Source organism: Salmo salar, chromosome ssa03, assembly GCF_905237065.1.
Source record: "Salmo salar chromosome ssa03, Ssal_v3.1, whole genome shotgun sequence".
Lineage (NCBI taxonomy): Eukaryota > Metazoa > Chordata > Actinopteri > Salmoniformes > Salmonidae > Salmo > Salmo salar.
Genome location: NC_059444.1, coordinates 92,913,768 through 92,941,516, shown reverse-complemented (window position 1 = coordinate 92,941,516; position 27,749 = coordinate 92,913,768). Strand labels below are relative to the sequence as shown.

Genomic DNA, 27,749 nt, shown 5'->3' with positions numbered 1-27,749 from the left:
ATTCAACAAGACATGCTGGCCCCCAGGCTAACTACCATGCTATTCAACAAGACATGCTGGCCCCTAGACTAACTACCATGCTATTCAACAAGACAAACATTTTTGAAAGCATTTGACTCATTGGGGTCTGTACTAACCTGGCGGCATGGCCTGGTACTGTCCTGGTCCAGGCTGGTTCATGTAGACGTTGTGCATGGGCGACCCCTCCACTGACCCTGAGGGGCTAAAGGTGCCTGGGTAACTGGGGGGTCCCCCCGGCTGCCCGTACCCCACCCCTCCTGCCACGTTGGGGGGCAAAGACTGCATCTAGGGTGAAAAGGAGAGGAATTTACACAAGAGCTGGACCAAAAGAACAGCCACTAGGTAAACGCCAGGTAAAACACCTGCAGCAACCATTTACACAGAACCTCTATAGACTAACAGTGTGTCGTGAAACGCCTGCCCCAAGGCTCTGTACGAAGACTAACTCCCCTGTGTGCCGGCCAGAGAGAAGGCCTCCTCCCCTGTGTGGTGGCCAGAGAGAAGGCCTCCTCCCCTGTGTGGCGGCCAGAGAGAAGGGTATAGTGTAGTGTCTACCTGTGGGTAGGGCATAGTATAGTATAGTGTCTACCTGTGGGTAGGGTATAGTATAGTGTCTACCTGTGGGTAGGGCATGGTATAGTATAGTGTCTACCTGTGGGTAGGGCATAGTATAGTATAGTGTCTACCTGAGGGTAGGGTATAGTATAGTGTCTACCTGAGGGTAGGGCATGGTATAGTATAGTGTCTACCTGTGGGTAGGACATGGTATAGTATAGTATAGTGTCTACCTGTGGGTAGGACATGGTATAGTATAGTGTCTACCTGTGGGTAGGGTATAGTATAGTGTCTACCTGTGGGTAGGGCATGGTATAGTGTCTACCTGTGGGTAGGGCATGGTATAGTATAGTGTCTACCTGTGGGTAGAACATGGTATAGTATAGTATAGTGTCTACCTGTGGGTAGGGCATGGTATAGTATAGTGTCTACCTGTGGGTAGGGCATGGTATAGTATAGTATAGTGTCTACCTGTGGGTAGGACATGGTATAGTGTAGTGTCTACCTGTGGGTAGGACATGGTATAGCATAGTGTCTACCTGTGGGTAGGGCATGGTATAGTGTAGTGTCTACCTGTGGGTAGGACATGGTATAGTATAGTGTCTACCTGTGGGTAGGGCATGGTATAGTATAGTGTCTACCTGTGGGTAGGGCATGGTATAGTGTCTACCTGTGGGTAGGGCATGGTATAGTATAGTGTCTACCTGTGGGTAGGACATGGTATAGTATAGTGTCTACCTGTGGGTAGGACATGGTATAGTATAGTGTCTACCTGTGGGTAGGGCATGGTATAGTATAGTGTCTACCTGTGGGTAGGGCATGGTATAGTATAGTGTCTACCTGTGGGTAGGGCATGGTATAGTGTCTCACCTGTGGGTAGGGCATGGTATAGTATAGTGTCTACCTGTGGGTAGGACATGGTATAGTATAGTATAGTGTCTACCTGTGGGTAGGGCATGGTATAGTATAGTGTCTACCTGTGGGTAGGGTATAGTATAGTGTCTACCTGTGGGTAGGGCATGGTATAGTGTCTACCTGTGGGTAGGGCATGGTATAGTATAGTGTCTACCTGTGGGTAGGACATGGTATAGTATAGTATAGTGTCTACCTGTGGGTAGGACATGGTATAGTATAGTGTCTACCTGTGGGTAGGGCATGGTATAGTATAGTATAGTGTCTACCTGTGGGTAGGACATGGTATAGTGTAGTGTCTACCTGTGGGTAGGACATGGTATAGTATAGTGTCTACCTGTGGGTAGGGCATGGTATAGTGTAGTGTCTACCTGTGGGTAGGACATGGTATAGTATAGTGTCTACCTGTGGGTAGGGCATGGTATAGTATAGTGTCTACCTGTGGGTAGGGTATAGTATAGTGTCTACCTGTGGGTAGGGCATGGTATAGTATAGTGTCTACCTGTGGGTAGGGCATGGTATAGTATAGTGTCTACCTGTGGGTAGGGCATGGTATAGTATAGTGTCTACCTGTGGGTAGGGCATGGTATAGTATAGTGTCTACCTGTGGGTAGGGCATGGTATAGTATAGTGTCTACCTGTGGGTAGGGCATGGTATAGTGTCTACCGGTGGGTAGGGCATGGTATAGTATAGTGTCTACCTGTGGGTAGGACATGGTATAGTACAGTGTCTACCTGTGGGTAGGGGCATGGTATAGTGTAGTGTCTACCTGTGGGTAGGGCATGGTATAGTATAGTGTCTACCTGTGGGTAGGACATGGTATAGTATAGTGTCTACCTGTGGGTAGGGCATGGTATAGTGTCTACCTGTGGGTAGGGCATGGTATAGTATAGTGTCTACCTGTGGGTAGGGCATGGTATAGTATAGTGTCTACCTGTGGGTAGGGCATGGTATAGTATAGTGTCTACCTGTGGGTAGGGCATGGTATAGTATAGTGTCTACCTGTGGGTAGGGCATGGTATAGTATAGTATAGTGTCTACCTGTGGGTAGGGCATGGTATAGTATAGTGTTTACCTGTGGGTAGGGCATGGTATAGTATAGTGTCTACCTGTGGGTAGGGCATGGTATAATATAGTATAGTGTCTACCTGTGGGTAGGGCATGGTATAATATAGTGTAGTGTCTACCTGTGGGTAGGGCATGGTATAGTATAGTATAGTGTCTACCTGTGGGTAGGGCATGGTATAATATAGTATAGTGTCTACCTGTGGGTAGGGCATGGTATAATATAGTGTAGTGTCTACCTGTGGGTAGGGCATGGTATAGTATAGTGTCTACCTGTGGGTAGGGCATGGTATAGTATAGTGTCTACCTGAGGGTAGGGCATGGTATAGTGTAGTGTCTACCTGTGGGTATAGCATAGTGTAGTGTCTACCTGTGGGTAGGACATGGTATAATATAGTATAGTGTCTACCTGTGGGTAGGGCATGGTATAATATAGTATAGTGTCTACCTGTGGGTAGGGCATGGTATAATATAGTGTCTACCTGTGGGTAGGGCATGGTATAGTATAGTGTCTACCTGTGGGTAGGGCATGGTATAATATAGTATAGTGTCTACCTGTGGGTAGGGCATGGTATAGTATAGTGTCTACCTGTGGGTAGGGCATGGTATAGTATAGTGTCTACCTGTGGGTAGGGCATGGTATAATATAGTATAGTGTCTACCTGTGGGTAGGGCATGGTATAATATAGTGTAGTGTCTACCTGTGGGTAGGGCATGGTATAGTATAGTGTCTACCTGTGGGTAGGGCATGGTATAGTATAGTGTCTACCTGTGGGTAGGGCATGGTATAATATAGTATAGTCTCTACCTGTGGGTAGGGCATGGTATAATATAGTGTAGTGTCTACCTGTGGGTAGGGCATGGTATAGTATAGTGTCTACCTGTGGGTAGGGCATGGTATAGTATAGTGTCTACCTGTGGGTAGGGCATGGTATAATATAGTATAGTGTCTACCTGTGGGTAGGGCATGGTGTAATATAGTGTAGTGTCTACCTGTGGGTAGGGCATGGTATAGTATAGTGTCTACCTGTGGGTAGGGCATGGTATAGTATAGTATAGTGTCTACCTGTGGGTAGGGCATGGTATAGTATAGTGTCTACCTGTGGGTAGGGCATAGTATAGTATAGTGTCTACCTGTGGGTAGGGCATGGTATAGTATAGTGTCTACCTGTGGGTAGGACATGGTATAGTGTACTGTCTACCTGTGGGTAGGGCATGGTATAGTATAGTGTTTACCTGTGGGTAGGGCATGGTATAGTATAGTGTCTACCTGTGGGTAGGACATGGTATAGTGTAGTGTCTACCTGTGGGTAGGGCATGGTATAGTATAGTGTCTACCTGTGGGTAGGGCATGGTATAATATAGTATAGTGTCTACCTGAGGGTAGGGCATGGTATAGTATAGTGTCTACCTGTGGGTAGGGCATGGTATAGTATAGTGTCTACCTGTGGGTAGGGCATGGTATAGTATAGTGTCTACCTGTGGGTAGGGCATGGTATAATATAGTATAGTGTCTACCTGTGGGTAGGGGATGGTATAGTATAGTGTCTACCTGTGGGTAGGGCATGGTATAATATAGTATAGTGTCTACCTGTGGGTAGGGCATGGTATAATATAGTGTAGTGTCTACCTGTGGGTAGGGCATGGTATAGTATAGTGTCTACCTGTGGGTAGGGCATGGTATAGTATAGTGTCTACCTGAGGGTAGGGCATGGTATAATATAGTATAGTGTCTACCTGTGGGTAGGGCATGGTATAATATAGTGTAGTGTCTACCTGTGGGTAGGGCATGGTATAGTATAGTGTCTACCTGTGGGTAGGGCATGGTATAGTATAGTATAGTGTCTACCTGTGGGTAGGGCATGGTATAGTATAGTGTCTACCTGTGGGTAGGGCATGGTATAGTATAGTGTCTACCTGTGGGTAGGGCATGGTATAGTGTAGTGTCTACCTGTGGGTAGGGCATGGTATAGTATAGTGTTTACCTGTGGGTAGGGCATGGTATAGTATAGTGTCTACCTGTGGGTAGGACATGGTATAGTGTAGTGTCTACCTGTGGGTAGGGCATGGTATAGTATAGTGTCTACCTGTGGGTAGGGCATGGTATAATATAGTATAGTGTCTACCAAAGGGTAGGGCATGGTATAGTATAGTGTCTACCTGTGGGTAGGGCATGGTATAATATAGTGTAGTGTCTACCTTTGGGTAGGGCATGGTATAGTATAGTGTCTACCTGTGGGTAGGACATGGTATAATATAGTATAGTGTCTACCTGTGGGTAGGGCATGGTATAATATAGTGTAGTGTCTACCTGTGGGTAGGGCATGGTATAGTATAGTGTCTACCTGTGGGTAGGGCATGGTATAGTATAGTGTCTACCTGAGGGTAGGGCATGGTATAGTGTAGTGTCTACCTGTGGGTATAGCATAGTGTAGTGTCTACCTGTGGGTAGGACATGGTATAATATAGTATAGTGTCTACCTGTGGGTAGGGCATGGTATAATATAGTATAGTGTCTACCTGTGGGTAGGGCATGGTATAATATAGTGTCTACCTGTGGGTAGGGCATGGTATAGTATAGTGTCTACCTGTGGGTAGGGCATGGTATAATATAGTATAGTGTCTACCTGTGGGTAGGGCATGGTATAGTATAGTGTCTACCTGTGGGTAGGGCATGGTATAGTATAGTGTCTACCTGTGGGTAGGGCATGGTATAATATAGTATAGTGTCTACCTGTGGGTAGGGCATGGTATAGTATAGTGTCTACCTGTGGGTAGGGCATGGTATAGTATAGTGTCTACCTGTGGGTAGGGCATGGTATAATATAGTGTAGTGTCTACCTGTGGGTAGGGCATGGTATAGTATAGTGTCTACCTGTGGGTAGGGCATGGTATAGTATAGTGTCTACCTGTGGGTAGGGCGTGGTATAATATAGTATAGTCTCTACCTGTGGGTAGGGCATGGTATAATATAGTGTAGTGTCTACCTGTGGGTAGGGCATGGTATAGTATAGTGTCTACCTGTGGGTAGGGCATGGTATAGTATAGTGTCTACCTGTGGGTAGGGCATGGTATAATATAGTATAGTGTCTACCTGTGGGTAGGGCATGGTATAATATAGTGTAGTGTCTACCTGTGGGTAGGGCATGGTATAGTATAGTGTCTACCTGTGGGTAGGGCATGGTATAGTATAGTATAGTGTCTACCTGAGGGTAGGGCATGGTATAGTGTAGTGTCTACCTGTGGGTAGGGCATGGTATAGTATAGTGTCTACCTGTGGGTAGGGCATGGTATAGTATAGTGTCTACCTGTGGGTAGGGCATGGTATAGTGTCTACCTGTGGGTAGGACATGGTATAGTATAGTGTCTACCTGTGGGTAGGGCATGGTATAGTATAGTGTCTACCTGTGGGTAGGGCATGGTATAGTATAGTATAGTGTCTACCTGTGGGTAGGGCATGGTATAGTATAGTGTAGTGTCTACCTGTGGGTAGGGCATGGTATAGTATAGTGTCTACCTGTGGGTAGGGCATGGTATAGTATAGTTTCTACCTGAGGGTAGGGCATGGTATAGTGTAGTGTCTACCTGTGGGTAGGGCATGGTATAGTATAGTGTCTACCTGAGGGTAGGGCATGGTATAGTGTAGTGTCTACCTGTGGGTAGGGCATGGTATAGTATAGTGTCTACCTGTGGGTAGGGCATGGTATAGTATAGTGTCTACCTGTGGGTAGGACATGGTATAGTATAGTATAGTGTCTACCTGTGGGTAGGGCATGGTATAGTATAGTGTAGTGTCTACCTGTGGGTAGGGCATGGTATAGTATAGTGTCTACCTGTGGGTAGGCCATGGTATAGTATAGTGTCTACCTGTGGGTAGGGCATGGTATAGTATAGTGTCTACCTGTGGGTAGGGCATGGTATAGTATAGTATAGTGTCTACCTGTGGGTAGGGCATGGTATAGTATAGTGTAGTGTCTACCTGTGGGTAGGGCATGGTATAGTATAGTGTCTACCTGTGAGTAGGGCATGGTATAGTATAGTGTCTACCTGTGGGTAGGGCATGGTATAGTATAGTATAGTGTCTACCTGTGGGTAGGGTATGGTATAGTATAGTGTCTACCTGTGGGTAGGGCGTGGTATAGTATACTGTCTACCTGTGGGTAGGGCGTGGTATAGTGTAGTGTCTACCTGTGGGTAGGGCATGGTATAGTATAGTGTCTACCTGTGGGTAGGGCATGGTATAGTATAGTATAGTGTCTACCTGTGGGTAGGGCATGGTATAGTATAGTGTCTACCTGTGGGTAGGGCATGGTATAGTATAGTGTCTACCTGAGGGTAGGGCATGGTATAGTGTAGTGTCTACCTGTGGGTAGGAAATGGTATAGTATAGTGTCTACCTGTGGGTAGGGCATGGTATAGTATAGTGTCTACCTGTGGGTAGGACATGGTATAGTGTCTACCTGTGGGTAGGACATGGTATAGTATAGTGTCTACCTGTGGGTAGGGCATGGTATAGTATAGTGTCTACCTGTGGGTAGGGCATGGTATAGTATAGTATAGTGTCTACCTGTGGGTAGGGCATGGTATAGTATAGTGTAGTGTCTACCTGTGGGTAGGGCATGGTATAGTATAGTGTCTACCTGTGGGTAGGGCATGGTATAGTATAGTGTCTACCTGTGGGTAGGGCATGGTATAGTATAGTATAGTGTCTACCTGTGGGTAGGGCATGGTATAGTATAGTGTCTACCTGTGGGTAGGGCGTGGTATAGTATACTGTCTACCTGTGGGTAGGGCATGGTATAGTGTAGTGTCTACCTGTGGGTAGGGCATGGTATAGTATAGTGTCTACCTGTGGGTAGGGCATGGTATAGTATAGTATAGTGTCTACCTGTGGGTAGGGCATGGTATAGTATAGTGTCTACCTGTGGGTAGGGCGTGGTATAGTATACTGTCTACCTGTGGGTAGGGCATGGTATAGTATAGTGTCTACCTGTGGGTAGGACATGGTATAGTATAGTGTCTACCTGTGGGTAGGGTATAGTGTAGTGTCTACCTGTGGGTAGGGTATAGTGTAGTGTCTACCTGTGGGTAGGGTATAGTGTAGTGTCTACCTGTGGGTAGGGCATGGTATAATATAGTGTAGTGTCTACCTGTGGGTAGGGCATGGTATAGTATAGTGTCTACCTGTGGGTAGGGCATGGTATAGTATAGTGTCTACCTGAGGGTAGGGCATGGTATAGTGTAGTGTCTACCTGTGGGTAGGGCATGGTATAGTATAGTGTCTACCTGTGGGTAGGGGATGGTATAGTATAGTGTCTACCTGTGGGTAGGACATGGTATAGTGTCTACCTGTGGGTAGGACATGGTATAGTATAGTGTCTACCTGTGGGTAGGGCATGGTATAGTATAGTGTCTACCTGTGGGTAGGGCATGGTATAGTATAGTATAGTGTCTACCTGTGGGTAGGGCATGGTATAGTATAGTGTAGTGTCTACCTGTGGGTAGGGCATGGTATAGTATAGTGTCTACCTGTGGGTAGGGCATGGTATAGTATAGTGTCTACCTGAGGGTAGGGCATGGTATAGTGTAGTGTCTACCTGTGGGTAGGGCATGGTATAGTATAGTGTCTACCTGAGGGTAGGGCATGGTATAGTGTAGTGTCTACCTGTGGGTAGGGCATGGTATAGTATAGTGTCTACCTGTGGGTAGGGCATGGTATAGTATAGTGTCTACCTGTGGGTAGGACATGGTATAGTGTCTACCTGTGGGTAGGACATGGTATAGTATAGTGTCTACCTGTGGGTAGGGCATGATATAGTATAGTGTCTACCTGTGGGTAGGGCATGGTATAGTATAGTATAGTGTCTACCTGTGGGTAGGGCATGGTATAGTATAGTGTAGTGTCTACCTGTGGGTAGGGCATGGTATAGTATAGTGTCTACCTGTGGGTAGGGCGTGGTATAGTATACTGTCTACCTGTGGGTAGGGCATGGTATAGTATAGTGTCTACCTGTGGGTAGGGCATGGTATAGTATAGTGTCTACCTGAGGGTAGGGCATGGTATAGTGTAGTGTCTACCTGTGGGTAGGGCTTGGTATAGTATAGTGTCTACCTGTGGGTAGGGCATGGTATAGTATAGTGTCTACCTGTGGGTAGGACATGGTATAGTGTCTACCTGTGGGTAGGACATGGTATAGTATAGTGTCTACCTGTGGGTAGGGCATGGTATAGTATAGTGTCTACCTGTGGGTAGGGCATGGTATAGTATAGTGTAGTGTCTACCTGTGGGTAGGGCATGGTATAGTATAGTGTCTACCTGTGGGTAGGGCATGGTATAGTATAGTGTCTACCTGAGGGTAGGGCATGGTATAGTGTAGTGTCTACCTGTGGGTAGGGCATGGTATAGTATAGTGTCTACCTGAGGGTAGGGCATGGTATAGTGTAGTGTCTACCTGTGGGTAGGGCATGGTATAGTATAGTGTCTACCTGTGGGTAGGGCATGGTATAGTATAGTGTCTACCTGTGGGTAGGACATGGTATAGTGTCTACCTGTGGGTAGGACATGGTATAGTATAGTGTCTACCTGTGGGTAGGGCATGATATAGTATAGTGTCTACCTGTGGGTAGGGCATGGTATAGTATAGTATAGTGTCTACCTGTGGGTAGGGCATGGTATAGTATAGTGTAGTGTCTACCTGTGGGTAGGGCATGGTATAGTATAGTGTCTACCTGTGGGTAGGGCATGGTATAGTATAGTGTCTACCTGTGGGTAGGGCATGGTATAGTATAGTATAGTGTCTACCTGTGGGTAGGGCATGGTATAGTATAGTGTCTACCTGTGGGTAGGGCGTGGTATAGTATACTGTCTACCTGTGGGTAGGGCATGGTATAGTGTAGTGTCTACCTGTGGGTAGGGCATGGTATAGTATAGTGTCTACCTGTGGGTAGGGCATGGTATAGTATAGTATAGTGTCTACCTGTGGGTAGGGCATGGTATAGTATAGTGTCTACCTGTGGGTAGGGCGTGGTATAGTATACTGTCTACCTGTGGGTAGGGCATGGTATAGTATAGTGTCTACCTGTGGGTAGGGCATGGTATAGTATAGTGTCTACCTGAGGGTAGGGCATGGTATAGTGTAGTGTCTACCTGTGGGTAGGGCATGGTATAGTATAGTGTCTACCTGTGGGTAGGGCATGGTATAGTATAGTGTCTACCTGTGGGTAGGACATGGTATAGTGTCTACCTGTGGGTAGGACATGGTATAGTATAGTGTCTACCTGTGGGTAGGGCATGGTATAGTATAGTGTCTACCTGTGGGTAGGGCATGGTATAGTATAGTATAGTGTCTACCTGTGGGTAGGGCAGGGTATAGTATAGTGTAGTGTCTACCTGTGGGTAGGGCATGGTATAGTATAGTGTCTACCTGTGGGTAGGGCATGGTATAGTATAGTGTCTACCTGAGGGTAGGGCATGGTATAGTGTAGTGTCTACCTGTGGGTAGGGCATGGTATAGTATAGTGTCTACCTGAGGGCATGGTATAGTGTAGTGTCTACCTGTGGGTAGGAAATGGTATAGTATAGTGTCTACCTGTGGGTAGGGCATGGTATAGTATAGTGTCTACCTGTGGGTAGGACATGGTATAGTGTCTACCTGTGGGTAGGACATGGTATAGTATAGTGTCTACCTGTGGGTAGGGCATGGTATAGTATAGTGTCTACCTGTGGGTAGGGCATGGTATAGTATAGTATAGTGTCTACCTGTGGGTAGGGCATGGTATAGTATAGTGTAGTGTCTACCTGTGGGTAGGGCATGGTATAGTATAGTGTCTACCTGTGGGTAGGGCATGGTATAGTATAGTGTCTACCTGTGGGTAGGGCATGGTATAGTATAGTATAGTGTCTACCTGTGGGTAGGGCATGGTATAGTATAGTGTCTACCTGTGGGTAGGGCGTGGTATAGTATACTGTCTACCTGTGGGTAGGGCATGGTATAGTGTACTGTCTACCTGTGGGTAGGGCATGGTATAGTATAGTGTCTACCTGTGGGTAGGGCGTGGTATAGTATACTGTCTACCTGTGGGTAGGACATGGTATAGTATAGTGTCTACCTGTGGGTAGGACATGGTATAGTATAGTGTCTACCTGTGGGTAGGGTATAGTGTAGTGTCTACCTGTGGGTAGGGTATAGTGTAGTGTCTACCTGTGGGTAGGACATGGTATAGTATAGTGTCTACCTGTGGGTAGGGCATGGTATAGTATAGTGTCTACCTGTTGGTAGGGCATGGTATAGTGTACTGTCTACCTGTGGGTAGGGCATGGTATAGTATAGTGTCTACCTGTGGGTAGGGCGTGGTATAGTATACTGTCTACCTGTGGGTAGGGCATGGTATAGTATAGTGTCTACCTGTGGGTAGGACATGGTATAGTATAGTGTCTACCTGTGGGTAGGGTATAGTGTAGTGTCTACCTGTGGGTAGGGTATAGTGTAGTGTCTACCTGTGGGTAGGGCATGGTATAGTGTAGTGTCTACCTGTGGGTAGGGCATGGTATAGTGTAGTGTCTACCTGTGGGTAGGGCATGGTATAGTATAGTGTCTACCTGTGGGTAGGACATGGTATAGTATAGTGTCTACCTGTGGGTAGGGCATGGTATAGTATAGTGTCTACCTGTGGGTAGGGCATGGTATAGTATAGTGTCTACCTGTGGGTAGGGCATGGTATAGTATAGTGTCTACCTGTGGGTAGGGCATGGTATAGTATAGTGTCTACCTGTGGGTAGGGCATGGTATAGTGTCTACCTGTGGGTAGGACATGGTATAGTGTCTACCTGTGGGTAGGGCATGGTATAGTATAGTGTCTACCTGTGGGTAGGGCATGGTATAGTATAGTGTCTACATGTGGGTAGGACATGGTATAGTATAGTGTCTACCTGTGGGTAGGGCATGGTATAGTATAGTGTCTACCTGTGGGTAGGGCATAGTATAGTGTCTACCTGTGGGTAGGGCATGGTATAGTATAGTGTCTACCTGTGGGTAGGACATGGTATAGTATAGTGTCTACCTGTGGGTAGGACATGGTATAGTATAGTATAGTGTCTACCTGTGGGTAGGGCATGGTATAGTATAGTGTCTACCTGTGGGTAGGACATGGTATAGTATAGTGTCTACCTGTGGGTAGGACATGGTATAGTATAGTGTCTACCTGTGGGTAGGACATGGTATAGTATAGTGTCTACCTGTGGGTAGGACATGGTATAGTATAGTGTCTACCTGTGGGTAGGGCATGGTATAGTATGTGTCTACCTGTGGGTAGGACATGGTATAGTATAGTGTCTACCTGTGGGTAGGGCATGGTATAGTGTCTACCTGTGGGTAGGGCATGGTATAGGGTCTACCTGTGGGTAGGGCATGGTATAGTGTCTACCTGTGGGTAGGGCATGGTATAGTTTCTACCTGTGGGTAGGGTATAGTATAGTGTCTACCTGTGGGTAGGGCATGGTATAGTATAGTATAGTGTCTACCTGTGGGTAGGGAATGGTATAGTATAGTATAGTGTCTACCTGTGGGTAGGGCATGGTATAGTATAGTATAGTGTCTACCTGTGGGTAGGGCATGGTATAGTGTCTACCTGTGGGTAGGACATGGTATAGTATAGTGTCTACCTGTGGGTAGGACATGGTATAGTATAGTTTCTACCTGTGGGTAGGACATGGGGAAGGCAGGCATCTGGGCTCTCATCTGGATGGTGTGTTTCTGTTGCTCCAGCCTCATCTGTCTCTCCTTCTCCTGCTCCTGGAGCCGCTGGATGGCCAGCTGACGCTGCATCTCTAGGTACTCCTGAAACAGTCACCACATCAGACACCATATACCACCTAACAGGCTGACGCTGCATCTCTAGGTACTCCTGAAACACAGTCACCAAATCAGACACCATATACCACCTAACAGGCTGACGCTGCATCTCTAGGTACTCCTGAAACACAGTCACCACATCAGACACCATATACCACCTAACAGGCTGACGCTGCATCTCTAGGTACTCCTGAAACACAGTCACCACATCAGACACCATATACCACCTAACAGGCTGACGCTGCATCTCTAGGTACTCCTGAAACACAGTCACCACATCAGACACCATATACCGCCTAACAGGCTGACGCTGCATCTCTAGGTACTCCTGAAACACGTCACCACATCAGACACCATACACCACCTAACAGGCTGACGCTGCATCTCTAGGTACTCCTGAAACACAGTCACCACATCAGACACCATACACCACCTAACAGGCTGACGCTGCATCCTCTAGGTACTCCTGAAACAGTCACCACATCAGACACCATATACCACCTAACAGGCTGACGCTGCATCTCTAGGTACTCCTGAAACACAGTCACCAAATCAGACACCATATACCACCTAACAGGCTGACGCTGCATCTCTAGGTACTCCTGAAACACAGTCACCACATCAGACACCATATACCACCTAACAGGCTGACGCTGCATCTCTAGGTACTCCTGAAACACAGTCACCACATCAGACACCATATACCACCTAACAGGCTGACGCTGCATCTCTAGGTACTCCTGAAACAGTCACCACATCAGACACCATATACCACCTAACAGGCTGACGCTGCATCTCTAGGTACTCCTGAAACACAGTCACCACATCAGACACCATACACCACCTAACAGGCTGACGCTGCATCTCTAGGTACTCCTGAAACAGTCACCACATCAGACACCATACACCACCTAACAGGCTGACGCTGCATCTCTAGGTACTCCTGAAACAGTCACCACATCAGACACCATATACCACCTAACAGGCTGACGCTGCATACCTCATCATGTGACTAACCCCCTACTGCAGAACAACCCATACCTCATCACGTGACTAACCCCCAACCGCAGAACAACCATACCTCATCATGTGACTAACCCCCTACTGCAGAACAACCTATACCTCATCACGTGACTAACGCCCAACCGCAGAACAACCATACCTCATGATGTGACTAACCCCCTACTGCAGAACCTATACCTCATCACATGACTAACTTCCTACTGCAGAACAACCTATACCTCATGTGAATAAATCCCTACTGAATCTCAGGGTTCAAATCATTCTATTAAAAAGGTCCAATGCAGCCATTTTTATCTCAACATCAAATAATTTCTGGTTAACAATTAACTACCTTACCATGATTGTTGTCAATTACAATAGTCAAAAAAGATGCAAGAATTGCTATTGGCAGAGAGATTTGGAACTCGTTCTTATTGGTCTATTAACCAAATGTGCAACCTGGTGAGTCACCAGGCAGGCCAAAACGCCATCCCACCAAAGCAAACAGCTCTTACACTAAAATGGCATTGCCATTTCACACCATTATTCCAACCTCATAGTGTGGACATATATAGAAAACACAGGGAAATCACGTTTTTTACTGCACTGGGCCTTTAAACATTCTACAGCTGATCTGTTCTACACAATATATCTGAACAGACTCCCAGCCATGTTGTTCCCCAGTCTGTCACCTGTTACTATCTGTAATAGCACCCCTCCTAAACAGACTCCCAGCCCTGTTGTTCCCCAGTCTGTTACCTGTTACTATCTGTAATAGTACCCCTCCTAAACAGACTCCCAGCCCTGTTGTTCCCCAGTCTGTCACCTGTTACTATCTGTAATAGTACCCCTCCTAAACAGACTCCCAGCCCTGTTGTTCCCCAGTCTGTTACCTGTTACTATCTGTAATAGTACCCCTCCTAAACAGACTCCCAGCCCTGTTGTTCCCCAGTCTGTTACCTGTTACTATCTGTAATAGCACCCCTCCTAAACAGACTCCCAGCCCTGTTGTTCCCCAGTCTGTTACCTGTTACTATCTGTAATAGTACCCCTCCTAAACAGACTCCCAGCCCTGTTGTTCCCCAGTCTGTTACCTGTTACTATCTGTAATAGTACCCCTCCTAAACAGACTCCCAGCCCTGTTGTTCCCCAGTCTGTTACCTGTTACTATCTGTAATAGCACCCCTCCTAAACAGACTCCCAGCCCTGTTGTTCCCCAGTCTGTTACCTGTTACTATCTGTAATAGCACCCCTCCTAAACAGACTCCCAGCCCTGTTGTTCCCCAGTCTGTTACCTGTTACTATCTGTAATAGCACCCCTCCTAAACAGACTCCCAGCCCTGTTGTTCCCCAGTCTGTTACCTGTTACTATCTGTAATAGTACCCCTCCTAAACAGACTCCCAGCCCTGTTGTTCCCCAGTCTGTCACCTGTTACTATCTGTAATAGCACCCCTCCTAAACAGACTCCCAGCCCTGTTGTTCCCCAGTCTGTTACCTGTTACTATCTGTAATAGTACCCCTCCTAAACAGACTCCCAGCCCTGTTGTTCCCCAGTCTGTTACCTGTTACTATCTGTAATAGTACCCCTCCTAAACAGACTCCCAGCCCTGTTGTTCCCCAGTCTGTTACCTGTTACTATCTGTAATAGTACCCCTCCTAAACAGACTCCCAGCCCTGTTGTTCCCCAGTCTGTTACCTGTTACTATCTGTAATAGTACCCCTCCTAAACAGACTCCCAGCCCTGTTGTTCCCCAGTCTGTTACCTTTACTATCTGTAATAGTACCCCTCCTAAACAGACTCCCAGCCCTGTTGTTCCCCAGTCTGTCACCTGTTACTATCTGTAATAGTACCCCTCCTAAACAGACTCCCAGCCCTGTTGTTCCCCAGTCTGTCACCTGTTACTATCTGTAATAGTACCCCTCCTAAACAGACTCCCAGCCCTGTTGTTCCCCAGTCTGTTACCTGTTACTATCTGTAATAGTACCCCTCCTAAACAGACTCCCAGCCCTGTTGTTCCCCAGTCTGTTACCTGTTACTATCTGTAATAGTACCCCTCCTAAACAGACTCCCAGCCCTGTTGTTCCCCAGTCTGTTACCTGTTACTATCTGTAATAGTACCCCTCCTAAACAGACTCCCAGCCCTGTTGTTCCCCAGTCTGTTACCTGTTACTATCTGTAATAGCACCCCTCCTAAACAGACTCCCAGCCCTGTTGTTCCCCAGTCTGTTACCTGTTACTATCTGTAATAGTACCCCTCCTAAACAGACTCCCAGCTCTGTTGTTCCCCAGTCTGTTACTATCTGTAATAGTACCCCTCCTAAACAGACTCCCAGCCCTGTTGTTCCCCAGTCTGTTACCTGTTACTATCTGTAATAGCACCCCTCCTAAACAGACTCCCAGCCCTGTTGTTCCCGTCTGTTACCTGTTACTATCTGTAATAGTACCCCTCCTAAACAGACTCCCAGCCCTGTTGTTCCCCAGTCTGTTACCTGTTACTATCTGTAATAGTACCCCTCCTAAACAGACTCCCAGCCCTGTTGTTCCCCAGTCTGTTACCTGTTACTATCTGTAATAGTACCCCTCCTAAACAGACTCCCAGCCCTGTTGTTCCCCAGTCTGTTACCTGTTACTATCTGTAATAGTACCCCTCCTAAACAGACTCCCAGCCCTGTTGTTCCCCAGTCTGTTACCTGTTACTATCTGTAATAGCACCCCTCCTAAACAGACTCCCAGCCCTGTTGTTCCCCAGTCTGTTACCTGTTACTATCTGTAATAGCACCCCTCCTAAACAGACTCCCAGCCCTGTTGTTCCCCAGTCTGTTACCTGTTACTATCTGTAATAGCACCCCTCCTAAACAGACTCCCAGCCCTGTTGTTCCCCAGTCTGTTACCTGTTACTATCTGTAATAGCACCCCTCCTAAACAGACTCCCAGCCCTGTTGTTCCCCAGTCTGTTACTATCTGTAATAGTACCCCTCCTAAACAGACTCCCAGCCCTGTTGTTCCCCAGTCTGTTACCTGTTACTATCTGTAATAGCACCCCTCCTAAACAGACTCCCAGCCCTGTTGTTCCCCAGTCTGTTACCTGTTACTATCTGTAATAGTACCCCTCCTAAACAGACTCCCAGCCATGTTGTTCCCCAGTCTGTTACCTGTTACTATCTGTAATAGTACCCCTCCTAAACAGACTCCCAGCCCTGTTGTTCCCCAGTCTGTCACCTGTTACTATCTGTAATAGCACCCCTCCTAAACAGACTCCCAGCCCTGTTGTTCCCCAGTCTGTCACCTGTTACTATCTGTAATAGTACCCCTCCTAAACAGACTCCCAGCCCTGTTGTTCCCCAGTCTGTTACCTGTTACTATCTGTAATAGCACCCCTCCTAAACAGACTCCCAGCCCTGTTGTTCCCCAGTCTGTTACTATCTGTAATAGTACCCCTCCTAAACAGACTCCCAGCCCTGTTGTTCCCCAGTCTGTTACCTGTTACTATCTGTAATAGCACCCCTCCTAAACAGACTCCCAGCCCTGTTGTTCCCCAGTCTGTTACCTGTTACTATCTGTAATAGCACCCCTCCTAAACAGACTCCCAGCCCTGTTGTTCCCCAGTCTGTTACTATCTGTAATAGTACCCCTCCTAAACAGACTCCCAGCCCTGTTGTTCCCCAGTCTGTTACCTGTTACTATCTGTAATAGCACCCCTCCTAAACAGACTCCCAGCCCTGTTGTTCCCCAGTCTGTTACTATCTGTAATAGCACCCCTCCTAAACAGACTCCCAGCCCTGTTGTTCCCCAGTCTGTTACCTGTTACTATCTGTAATAGCACCCCTCCTAAACAGACTCCCAGCCCTGTTGTTCCCCAGTCTGTTACTATCTGTAATAGCACCCCTCCTAAACAGACTCCCAGCCCTGTTGTTCCCCAGTCTGTCACCTGTTACTATCTGTAATAGTACCCCTCCTAAACAGACTCCCAGCCCTGTTGTTCCCCAGTCTGTTACCTGTTACTATCTGTAATAGCACCCCTCCTAAACAGACTCCCAGCCCTGTTGTTCCCCAGTCTGTTACTATCTGTAATAGTACCCCTCCTAAACAGACTCCCAGCCCTGTTGTTCCCCAGTCTGTTACCTGTTACTATCTGTAATAGCACCCCTCCTAAACAGACTCCCAGCCCTGTTGTTCCCCAGTCTGTTACCTGTTACTATCTGTAATAGTACCCCTCCTAAACAGACTCCCAGCCCTGTTGTTCCCCAGTCTGTTACTATCTGTAATAGTACCCCTCCTAAACAGACTCCCAGCCCTGTTGTTCCCCAGTCTGTTACCTGTTACTATCTGTAATAGCACCCCTCCTAAACAGACTCCCAGCCCTGTTGTTCCCCAGTCTGTTACCTATCTGTAATAGCACCCCTCCTAAACAGACTCCCAGCCCTGTTGTTCCCCAGTCTGTTACCTGTTACTATCTGTAATAGCACCCCTCCTAAACAGACTCCCAGCCCTGTTGTTCCCCAGTCTGTTACTATCTGTAATAGCACCCCTCCTAAACAGACTCCCAGCCCTGTTGTTCCCCAGTCTGTTACCTGTTACTATCTGTAATAGCACCCCTCCTAAACAGACTCCCAGCCCTGTTGTTCCCCAGTCTGTTACCTGTTACTATCTGTAATAGTACCCCTCCTAAACAGACTCCCAGCCCTGTTGTTCCCCAGTCTGTTACCTGTTACTAGCTGTAATAGTACCCCTCCTAAACAGACTCCCAGCCCTGTTGTTCCCCAGTCTGTTACCTGTTACTATCTGTAATAGTACCCCTCCTAAACAGACTCCCAGCCCTGTTGTTCCCCAGTCTGTTACCTGTTACTATCTGTAATAGTACCCCTCCTAAACAGACTCCCAGCCCTGTTGTTCCCCAGTCTGTTACCTGTTACTATCTGTAATAGTACCCCTCCTAAACAGACTCCCAGCCCTGTTGTTCCCCAGTCTGTTACCTGTTACTATCTGTAATAGCACCCCTCCTAAACAGACTCCCAGCCCTGTTGTTCCCCAGTCTGTCACCTGTTACTATCTGTAATAGTACCCCTCCTAAACAGACTCCCAGCCCTGTTGTTCCCCAGTCTGTTACCTGTTACTATCTGTAATAGTACCCCTCCTAAACAGACTCCCAGCCCTGTTGTTCCCCAGTCTGTTACCTGTTACTATCTGTAATAGTACCCCTCCTAAACAGACTCCCAGCCCTGTTGTTCTCCAGTCTGTCACCTGTTACTATCTGTAATAGTACCCCTCCTAAACAGACTCCCAGCCCTGTTGTTCCCCAGTCTGTTACCTGTTACTATCTGTAATAGCACCCCTCCTAAACAGACTCCCAGCCCTGTTGTTCCCCAGTCTGTTACCTGTTACTATCTGTAATAGTACCCCTCCTAAACAGACTCCCAGCCCTGTTGTTCCCCAGTCTGTTACCTGTTACTATCTGTAATAGCACCCCTCCTAAACAGACTCCCAGCCCTGTTGTTCCCCAGTCTGTTACCTGTTACTATCTGTAATAGTACCCCTCCTAAACAGACTCCCAGCCCTGTTGTTCCCCAGTCTGTTACCTGTTACTATCTGTAATAGTACCCCTCCTAAACAGACTCCCAGCCCTGTTGTTCTCCAGTCTGTTACCTGTTACTATCTGTAATAGTACCCCTCCTAAACAGACTCCCAGCCCTGTTGTTCCCCAGTCTGTTACCTGTTACTATCTGTAATAGTACCCCTCCTAAACAGACTCCCAGCCCTGTTGTTCCCCAGTCTGTTACCTGTTACTATCTGTAATAGCACCCCTCCTAAACAGACTCCCAGCCCTGTTGTTCCCCAGTCTGTTACCTGTTACTATCTGTAATAGTACCCCTCCTAAACAGACTCCCAGCCCTGTTGTTCCCCAGTCTGTTACCTGTTACTATCTGTAATAGCACCCCTCCTAAACAGACTCCCAGCCCTGTTGTTCCCCAGTCTGTTACCTGTTACTATCTGTAATAGTACCCCTCCTAAACAGACTCCCAGCCCTGTTGTTCCCCAGTCTGTTACCTGTTACTATCTGTAATAGTACCCCTCCTAAACAGACTCCCAGCCCTGTTGTTCCCCAGTCTGTTACCTGTTACTATCTGTAATAGTACCCCTCCTAAACAGACTCCCAGCCCTGTTGTTCCCCAGTCTGTCACCTGTTACTATCTGTAATAGCACCCCTCCTAAACAGACTCCCAGCCCTGTTGTTCCCCAGTCTGTTACCTGTTACTATCTGTAATAGTACCCCTCCTAAACAGACTCCCAGCCCTGTTGTTCCCCAGTCTGTTACCTGTTACTATCTGTAATAGCACCCCTCCTAAACAGACTCCCAGCCCTGTTGTTCCCCAGTCTGTCACCTGTTACTATCTGTAATAGCACCCCTCCTAAACAGACTCCCAGCCCTGTTGTTCCCCAGTCTGTTACCTGTTACTATCTGTAATAGTACCCCTCCTAAACAGACTCCCAGCCCTGTTGTTCCCCAGTCTGTCACCTGTTTCTTCTGTCTCATGATCTCTAGTTTCTGGGCCAGCTGGATCTGTCTCTGTCGCTCTGCCTCCTCGGCAGCACGACGCAGCTTCTCTCTGTGCTCGTCTCGTAGGGCGTTCAGGGCGGCTCTCGCATCACGCACCTGGGCCAGCTTGTCCTGCAGACCCTCGTAGTACACTGGCAGACAGACAGACATGAGGATGTTTAATTAGACAGCGGTTAAACGTTACAGGACCAAGACAACAGACATGGTAAACCAACAAGCAGACAGACATGGGGATGTTTAGTTAGACAGCGGTTAAACGTTACAGGACCAAGACAACAGACATGGTAAACCAACAAGCAGACAGACATGGGGATGTTTAGTTAGACAGCGGTTAAACGTTACAGGACCAAGACAACAGACATGGTAAACCAACAAGCAGACAGACATGGGGATGTTTAGTTAGACAGCGGTTAAACGTTACAGGACCAAGACAACAGACATGGGAAACCAACAAGCAGACAGACTTGCTCACGGTTTCAGCAAGCGCTAGGCCGGGATTCAATCCAATCACAGATTTGGACAATATGCCATTTATAGGACATTCCTGATTGAGACATTGTTTACAGTGAATGTGGTCTCCACGAACATGGGAACACAGTGTTTAAAACATGCATCACAGACAAAGCGTGATCAGATTGAATCCAGACCTCAGAGAATCTCTCTTACAAAAACAAAGTCACACACAGAACCAACCCCCCCACCACACACACACACAGAACCAACCCCCCCACCACACACACACACAGAGAGAACCAACCCCCCACCACACACACAGAACCAACCCCCCCACCACACACACACAGAGAGAACCAACCCCCCACCACACACACACACACAGAGAGAACCAACCCCCCCACCACACACACACACACAGAGAGAACCAACCCCCCACCACACACACAGAGAACCAACCCCCCACCACACACACAGAGAACCAACCCCCCACCACACACACAGAGAACCAACCCCCCACCACACACACACAGAGAACCAACCCCCCACCACACACACACAGAGAACCAACCCCCCACCACACACACACAGAGAACCAACCCCCCACCACACACACACAGAGAACCAACCCCCCACCACACACACACACAGAGAACCAACCCCCCACCACACACACACACACACACACACACACACGAGAACCAACCCCCCACCACACACACACACACACACAGAGAGAACCAACCCCCCACCACACACACACACAGAGAGAACCAACCCCCCACCACACACACACAGAGAGAACCAACCCCCCACCACACACACAGAGAGAACCAACCCCCCACCACACACACACAGAGAACCAACCCCCCACCACCCACAGAGACACCCCCCACCACACACACGAGAACCAACCCCCCACCACACACACAGAGAACCAACAAAACCCCCCACCACACACACAGAGAACCCCCCCCCAACTCACGTCTCTTCTCGTCCAGCTGATTGAGGATGTCCAGTAGCTGGGGATGCATGGTGTTGATGGACTGGAAGAGGGAGAGCACGGCGCTGTCGTTGGTGATGCTGCGACCACGCATGTGGTTACTCTTCATACGGTTCAGGAAGGTGGTGACCGCGTTCTGCAGAGCCTTCAAGAACGCATCGTGGTTCTCCTCCGACTCACCGTTCTGATACTGCTGCTGGGGGGGGGAAGAGGGGAGAGGAGAAAGAGGAGGACGGGGGAGGAAGAGGAGAGGAGAAAGAGGAAGACGGAGGAGGAAGAGGAGAGGAGAAAGAGGAGGACGGGGGAGGAAGAGGAGAGAGGAGAAAGGGAGGAAGGGGAGAGGAGAAAGGGAGGACGGGGAGGAAGAGGAGAGGAGAAAGGGGGGGGGGGGGAGGAAGAGGAGAGGAGAAAGAGGAGGACGGGGGAGGAAGAGGAGAGGAGAAAGGGAGGAAGAGGAGAGGAGAAAGGGAGGAAGGGGGAGGAAGAGGAGAGGAGAAAGGGAGGACGGGGAGAGGTGAAAGGGAGGACGGGGGAGGAAGAGGAGAGGAGAAAGGGGAGAGGTGAAAGGGAGGACGGGGGAGGAAGAGGAGAGGAGAAAGGGAGGAAGGGGAGAGGAGAAAGGGAGGACGGGGGAGGAAGAGGAGAGGAGAAAGGGAGGAAGGGGAGAGGAGAAAGGGAGGAAGAGGAGAGGAGAAAGGGAGGAAGGGGAGAGGTGAAAGGGAGGACGGGGGAGGAAGAGGAGAGGAGAAAGGGAGGAAGGGGAGAGGTGAAAGGGAGGACGGGGGAGGAAGAGGAGGGAGTAGAGGAAGAGAAAGGAGAGGAGGGAAAGTGGAGAGTCATTCAGGAGGAACAAACCGATAAGGACAAAGAGCATGTAGTCATTTCTAATCTAAGTCTACTTCAATCTCTGTTGCTATGCATGAATTTTCACCTGAACAAATAAGAAAATCCATTTGTCTTCCATCTCTCATAACACAGCAGTGTACAACTAACCTCCACTATGTTGACTGGAGGCGGGGCCATGACGACTTGTGCTGGGACTGGTGCAACAGTTTCCACTGGCTGGGGCTGGCTGATTGGCAGGGGCTCAGTAGCCAACGGTACGGGGGCAGGGGCAGAGGGGGTGGGACTCTTGCGTGCCTCTTCCTGTTTCTTCTCCCAGTACGTTCTGTTCAGGTAGCGAGCCAGCTGGAAGGAAGACCATTATAGTTCAGGAATGTCCTCTCAACCAAAACATGACTAGACATACTGACCTGGGACCAGTTTCCCAAACACAAAGATGGTCTTTAGCAGTAAGATCATACATCCATATGTGGGCAATGGACAACCAATGACCTAGTAATCACCTTTATGTTTCTGGGAAACTCACACCAGTATATAGTTCATTTACACTACCGTGCAGTCTGAGCTGTAAATGTATCAAATGAGACATAGGTTTAATTCTAGGCAGCTCAGAGACGGCACAGAGACGGCACAGAGACGGCACAGAGACAGCACAGAGAGAGCACAGAGAGAGCACAGAGAGAGCTCAGAGACAGCTCAGAGACAGCTCAGAGACAGCTCAGAGACAGCTCAGAGACAGCTCAGAGAGAGCTCAGAGACAGCTCAGAGACAGCTCAGAGACAGCTCAGAGACAGCTCAGAGACAGCTCAGAGTTGTGTCTTACCTCAGGGTCTACATCTTCAGCTGAGGGAGCAGAGGAGTTCTGGGGAGAAACACACATTATACATTACAACAACAGACCCTATACATGGTTAAGTCTCTGCATGGTCATTACAGGCATATAGTGGTACCTGCATAGTCATTACAGGCGTATAGTGGTACCTGCATAGTCATTACAGGCGTATAGTGGTACCTGCATAGTCATTACAGGCGTATAGTGGTACCTGCATAGTCATTACAGGCGTATAGTGGTACCTGCATAGTCATTACAGGCGTATAGTGGTACCTGCATAGTCATTACAGGCGTATAGTGGTACCTGCATAGTCATTACAGGCGTATAGTGGTACCTGCATAGTCATTACAGGCGTATAGTGGTACCTGCATAGTCATTACAGGCGTATAGTGGTACCTGCATAGTCATTACAGGTGTATAGTGGTACTTGAATATACATACATACCAACACATACAGACAGAGTACATGTCTCATTGTTCACCTCTTGACCAACTAGCTGGTTATTGTAAAAGATGACTTACGGGTCTAAATAAATATTCAGATAAAAGGATGTGCAGCATTTCAGTATAATATGGAGCCGTCATAATGTACCAGTTACTAAGTACTACTTCACAAGAGACTTAGTGGGGCGCCAAGACTTAGTGTAGAAAACAGAGTACATCTATAGAGAGAGGATGGTGTTAACACAGAGTACATCTATAGAGAGAGAGGATGGTGTTAACACAGAGTACATCTATAGAGAGATAGAGGATGGTGTTAACACAGAGTACATCTATAGAGAGAGAGGATGGTGTTAACACAGAGTACATCTATAGAGAGAGGATGGTGTTAACACAGAGTACATCTATATAGAGAGAGAGAGGATGGTGTTAACACAGAGTACATCTATAGAGAGAGAGGATGAGGGAGTGGATGAGAGAAAGTCTTACCACAGGAGAGGAGTAGAGTGAGTTGACGGGGGGGGCTGAGGAGGTGACTGGGGCGGGGTCAGCTTTGGGGTAGACCCCGTACGAGTTCTTCTGTCTCTGTAGACACACAACATGTATCAGTGTCTTTCCATTCCCACTGTGGAGCTACAGTCCCTTTATTTATATACAGCACTACCCACCATCCTCTCCTTCTCCTCAGCCTCGCTCTGTGATAGGGCGATGGCCAGCTGAAGCTCCTCCTCCTCCTGCAGGGCCGCCTCATCCCGTTTGGGGGGCACCTGGTGAGACAGGGAAGGGAAATGAAACCCCCAGGGGAGGGAGGCCCCGAGGCGAGAGGGCCAGGGAGGAACAGGGAGGCCCCCAGGCGAGAGGGCCAGTGAGGAACAGGGAGGCCCCGAGGCGAGAGGGCCAGGGAGGAACAGGGAGGCCCCCAGGCGAGAGGGCCAGGGAGGAACAGGGAGGCCCCGAGGCGAGAGGGCCAGGGAGGAACAGGGAGGCCCCGAGGAGAGAGGGCCAGGGAGGAACAGGGAGGCCCCCAGGCGAGAGGGCCAGGGAGGAACAGGGAGGAGAGAGGGCCAGGGAGGCGAGAGGACCAGGGAGGAGACCAGGGAGGAGAGAGGACCAGGGAGGAGAGAGGACCAGGGAGGAGAGAGGACCAGGGAGGAGAGAGGACCAGGGAGGAGAGAGGACCAGGGAGGAGAGAGGACCAGGGAGGAGAGAGGACCAGGGAGGGGAAGGTTAGAGGAGAAACACCAGGGAAGGTAAAGCAGGGTGGGCATTGGGTAATAAGCCAAGCCAATGGCTGCATTCCAGGTGGTGTTCATTGCAGTTGTGCTTCACTTCTCAGAATATTGCTTTATCATATTATTGCAGTTCCAGGTTTGATGGTTAAGGTTAAAACAGTCCTACAGACATCTAAACCCCCAGACTGCAGAGGAAGGGAACACTGCTGCTACCTCGCTCTCCAACCAAGGGGCATGTATGTAGGAGCAGCCTCACTGTAAACACTAACAACCTGGGATCCCACCGTGGTCAAGGAGGCAGGGAGAGTTAGGAGAAAGACAAACGGGAGATAGCAGGTGGGCCTTATAAGAATCTAATAACAAAGACTTGTTTTCTGTGTGTTCGAGGGGGAGGGAGATGATTGGTGATCATTGGGAATCATTTTACCACGTCAAACTACAACCCCCCCCAAAAAAGCTCATCAAACTACAACTCCCATGTTGTAGTTTATGGCATGTTAAACTGATCCCATACATCGTCTCTATTGGGGAGGATGAGACTGTCTGGGTCTGCACTTGAAATTAAACCCTACTCCCTATATAGTGCACTACCATAGAGCTCTGGTGGTCACAGCCCAAAGTAGTGCACTATGTAGGGAATAGGTTGCGATTTGGGACGCAGACACCTGGCTATCACCACCAGGGGGTCATCTCGTAGGCCATACATTCACTTACTGTTTCCTGGACCACTACCTGAGACTGCTGGGACAGGGGGCTGGTCAGGTACTCTGGCGGCAGCTCTGCCGGGCCTGGAGCCACGGAGGTGGATGTCCCGACTGGTTTACCCCCTTCAGCTTTCCTAGGCGGGGGAGAGAGGGAAGGGTGGCTGGTGAGGAGAGGGGTCAGAAGGGAGGTCAGGGGTCAGACACACAACTTGGTGAGTCAGAGGTCGTTGGACAATAAACTGGATGGATGGATACCGACGGGTACTGAGCAGCAGAATGGTATTTACAGAAGAAGATCCCACGTATACAGATCATTCATTAACTGTACCTACCCACCACATGAAATTATACCACTAGAACAACAACTTCTACAGGCTGACCAAATGCTCTATGAAGGCTGAAGTGGGACATTTTAAATATACAGGCTGACGAAATGGAATTGAGGGTGGTTTTGGCTGAGTCTCTCGCTCTCTAGCCCGGTAACTCTCCCTCCCTCTCTAGCCCGGTAACTCTCCCTCCCTCTCTAGCCCGGTAACTCTCCCTCCCTCTCTAGCCCGGTAACTCTCCCTCCCTCTCTAGCCCGGTAACTCTCCCTCCCTCTCTAGCCCGGTAACTCTCCCTCCCTCTCTAGCCCGGTAACTCTCCCTCCCTCTCTAGCCCGGTAACTCTCCCTCCCTCTCTAGCCCGGTAACTCTCCCTCCCTCTCTAGCCCGGTAACGCTCTCTCCCTCTCTAGCCCGGTAACTCTCTCTCCCTCTCTAGCCCGGTAACTCTCCCTCCCTCTCTAGCCCGGTAACGCTCTCTCCCTCTCTTGCCCGGTAACGCTCTCTCCCTCTCTAGCCCGGTAACTCTCTCTCTCTCTCTAGCCCGGTAACTCTCTCTCTCTCTCTAGCCCGGTAACTCTCTCTCTCTCTCTAGCCCGGTAACTCTCTCTCTCTCTCTCTAGCCCGGTAACTCTCTCTCTCTCTCTCTAGCCCGGTAACTCTCTCTCTCTCTCTAGCCCGGTAACTCTCTCTCTCTCTCTCTAGCCCGGTAACTCTCTCTCTCTCTCTCTAGCCCGGTAACTCTCTCTCTCTCTCTAGCCCGGTAACTCTCTCTCTCTCTAGCCCGGTAACTCTCTCTCTCTCTAGCCCGGTAACTCTCTCTCTCTCTAGCCCGGTAACTCTCTCTCTCTCTCTAGCCCGGTAACTCTCTCTCTCTCTAGCCCGGTAACTCACTTGTTGAGCAGCTCGTGGCAGGGCTCACACACACGCACTTCCTTCTCGATGCCAAACTTGGGGATGGTGGAGTACTTGGAGGAACACTTCCCACAGAAGATCTGACCACAGGCTCTGCAGTGGTGCTGCAACAGGAGGGAGATAATGTCAGACAGACAAAAGATCTGACCACAGGCTCTACAGTGGTGCTGCAACAGGAGGGAGAGAATGTCAGACAGACAGAAGATCTGACCACAGGCTCTACAGTGGTGCTGCAACAGGAGGGAGAGAATGTCAGACAGAAGATCTGACCACAGGCTCTGCAGTGGTGCTGCAACAGGAGGGAGAGAATGTCAGACAGAAGATCTGACCACAGGCTCTGCAGTGGTGCTGCAACAGGAGGGAGAGAACGCCAACAGACAGAAGATCTGACCACAGGCTCTACAGTGGTGCTGCAACAGGAGGGAGAGAACGCCAACAGACAGAATAATCAAAACAAATTCAAAGTCATATCATTCTCTCCCTTTTACATACACAATGTGTTACTGGAGGAGAAAGGAAAGAACACATTTCCACACAAACCACTGCTGCTCAGTCCTCCTGCCCGCCCATCTGCCAGTCATTCCGCCAGTCCGTCATCCTGCCAGTCCGTCATTCCGCCAGTCCGTCATTCCGTCCTCCTGCCAGTCCGTCCTCCGGCCAGTCCTTCATTCCGCCAGTCCGTCCTTCTGCCGGTCCTTCATTCCGCCAGTCCGTCATCCTGCCAGTCCGTCGTTCCGTCATTCCGCCATTCTGCCAGTCCGTCCTCCTGCCAGTCCGTCCTCCTGCCAGTCCGTCCTCCTGCCAGTCCGTCCTCCTGCCAGTCCGTCCTCCTGCCAGTCCTTCATTCCGCCGGCCCGTCCGTCCTCCCTCCCTCCCGCCGGCCGGCCCGTCCGTCCTCCTTCCCTCCTGCCGGTCCGTCCGTCCGTCCGTCCTCCTGCCAGTCCTTCATTCCGCCGGCCCGTCCGTCCTCCCTCCCGCCGGCCGGCCCGTCCGTCCGTCCGTCCTCCTGCCGGTCCGTCATTCCATCCGTCCTCCCGC

General features: G+C 49.0%; 1 protein-coding gene across 7 annotated transcripts in view; it reads right to left on the bottom strand.

Annotated features, from left to right (window-relative positions):
• The window catches only part of LOC106601945 (hepatocyte growth factor-regulated tyrosine kinase substrate), a 39,708-nt gene that overhangs the window by 5,077 nt on the left and 6,882 nt on the right, over positions 1 to 27,749 (bottom strand). For 2 of the 7 annotated variants that reach the window (XM_045715804.1, XM_045715805.1), the window contains exons 8-17: positions 26,691 to 26,815; positions 25,485 to 25,635; positions 24,207 to 24,305; positions 24,028 to 24,123; positions 23,088 to 23,126; positions 22,415 to 22,609; positions 21,404 to 21,617; positions 19,924 to 20,096; positions 12,250 to 12,390; positions 138 to 306 (exon numbers count right to left, since the gene is read on the bottom strand). In XM_045715804.1, coding sequence (XP_045571760.1) covers positions 138 to 306; positions 12,250 to 12,390; positions 19,924 to 20,096; positions 21,404 to 21,617; positions 22,415 to 22,609; positions 23,088 to 23,126; positions 24,028 to 24,123; positions 24,207 to 24,305; positions 25,485 to 25,635; positions 26,691 to 26,815 — 1,402 coding nt within the window. The remainder of the gene's footprint in view (positions 1 to 137; positions 307 to 12,249; positions 12,391 to 19,923; positions 20,097 to 21,403; positions 21,618 to 22,414; positions 22,610 to 23,087; positions 23,127 to 24,027; positions 24,124 to 24,206; positions 24,306 to 25,484; positions 25,636 to 26,690; positions 26,816 to 27,749) is intronic. The other 5 variants (XM_045715806.1, XM_045715807.1, XM_045715810.1 and 2 more) reach the window with 5 other exon arrangements.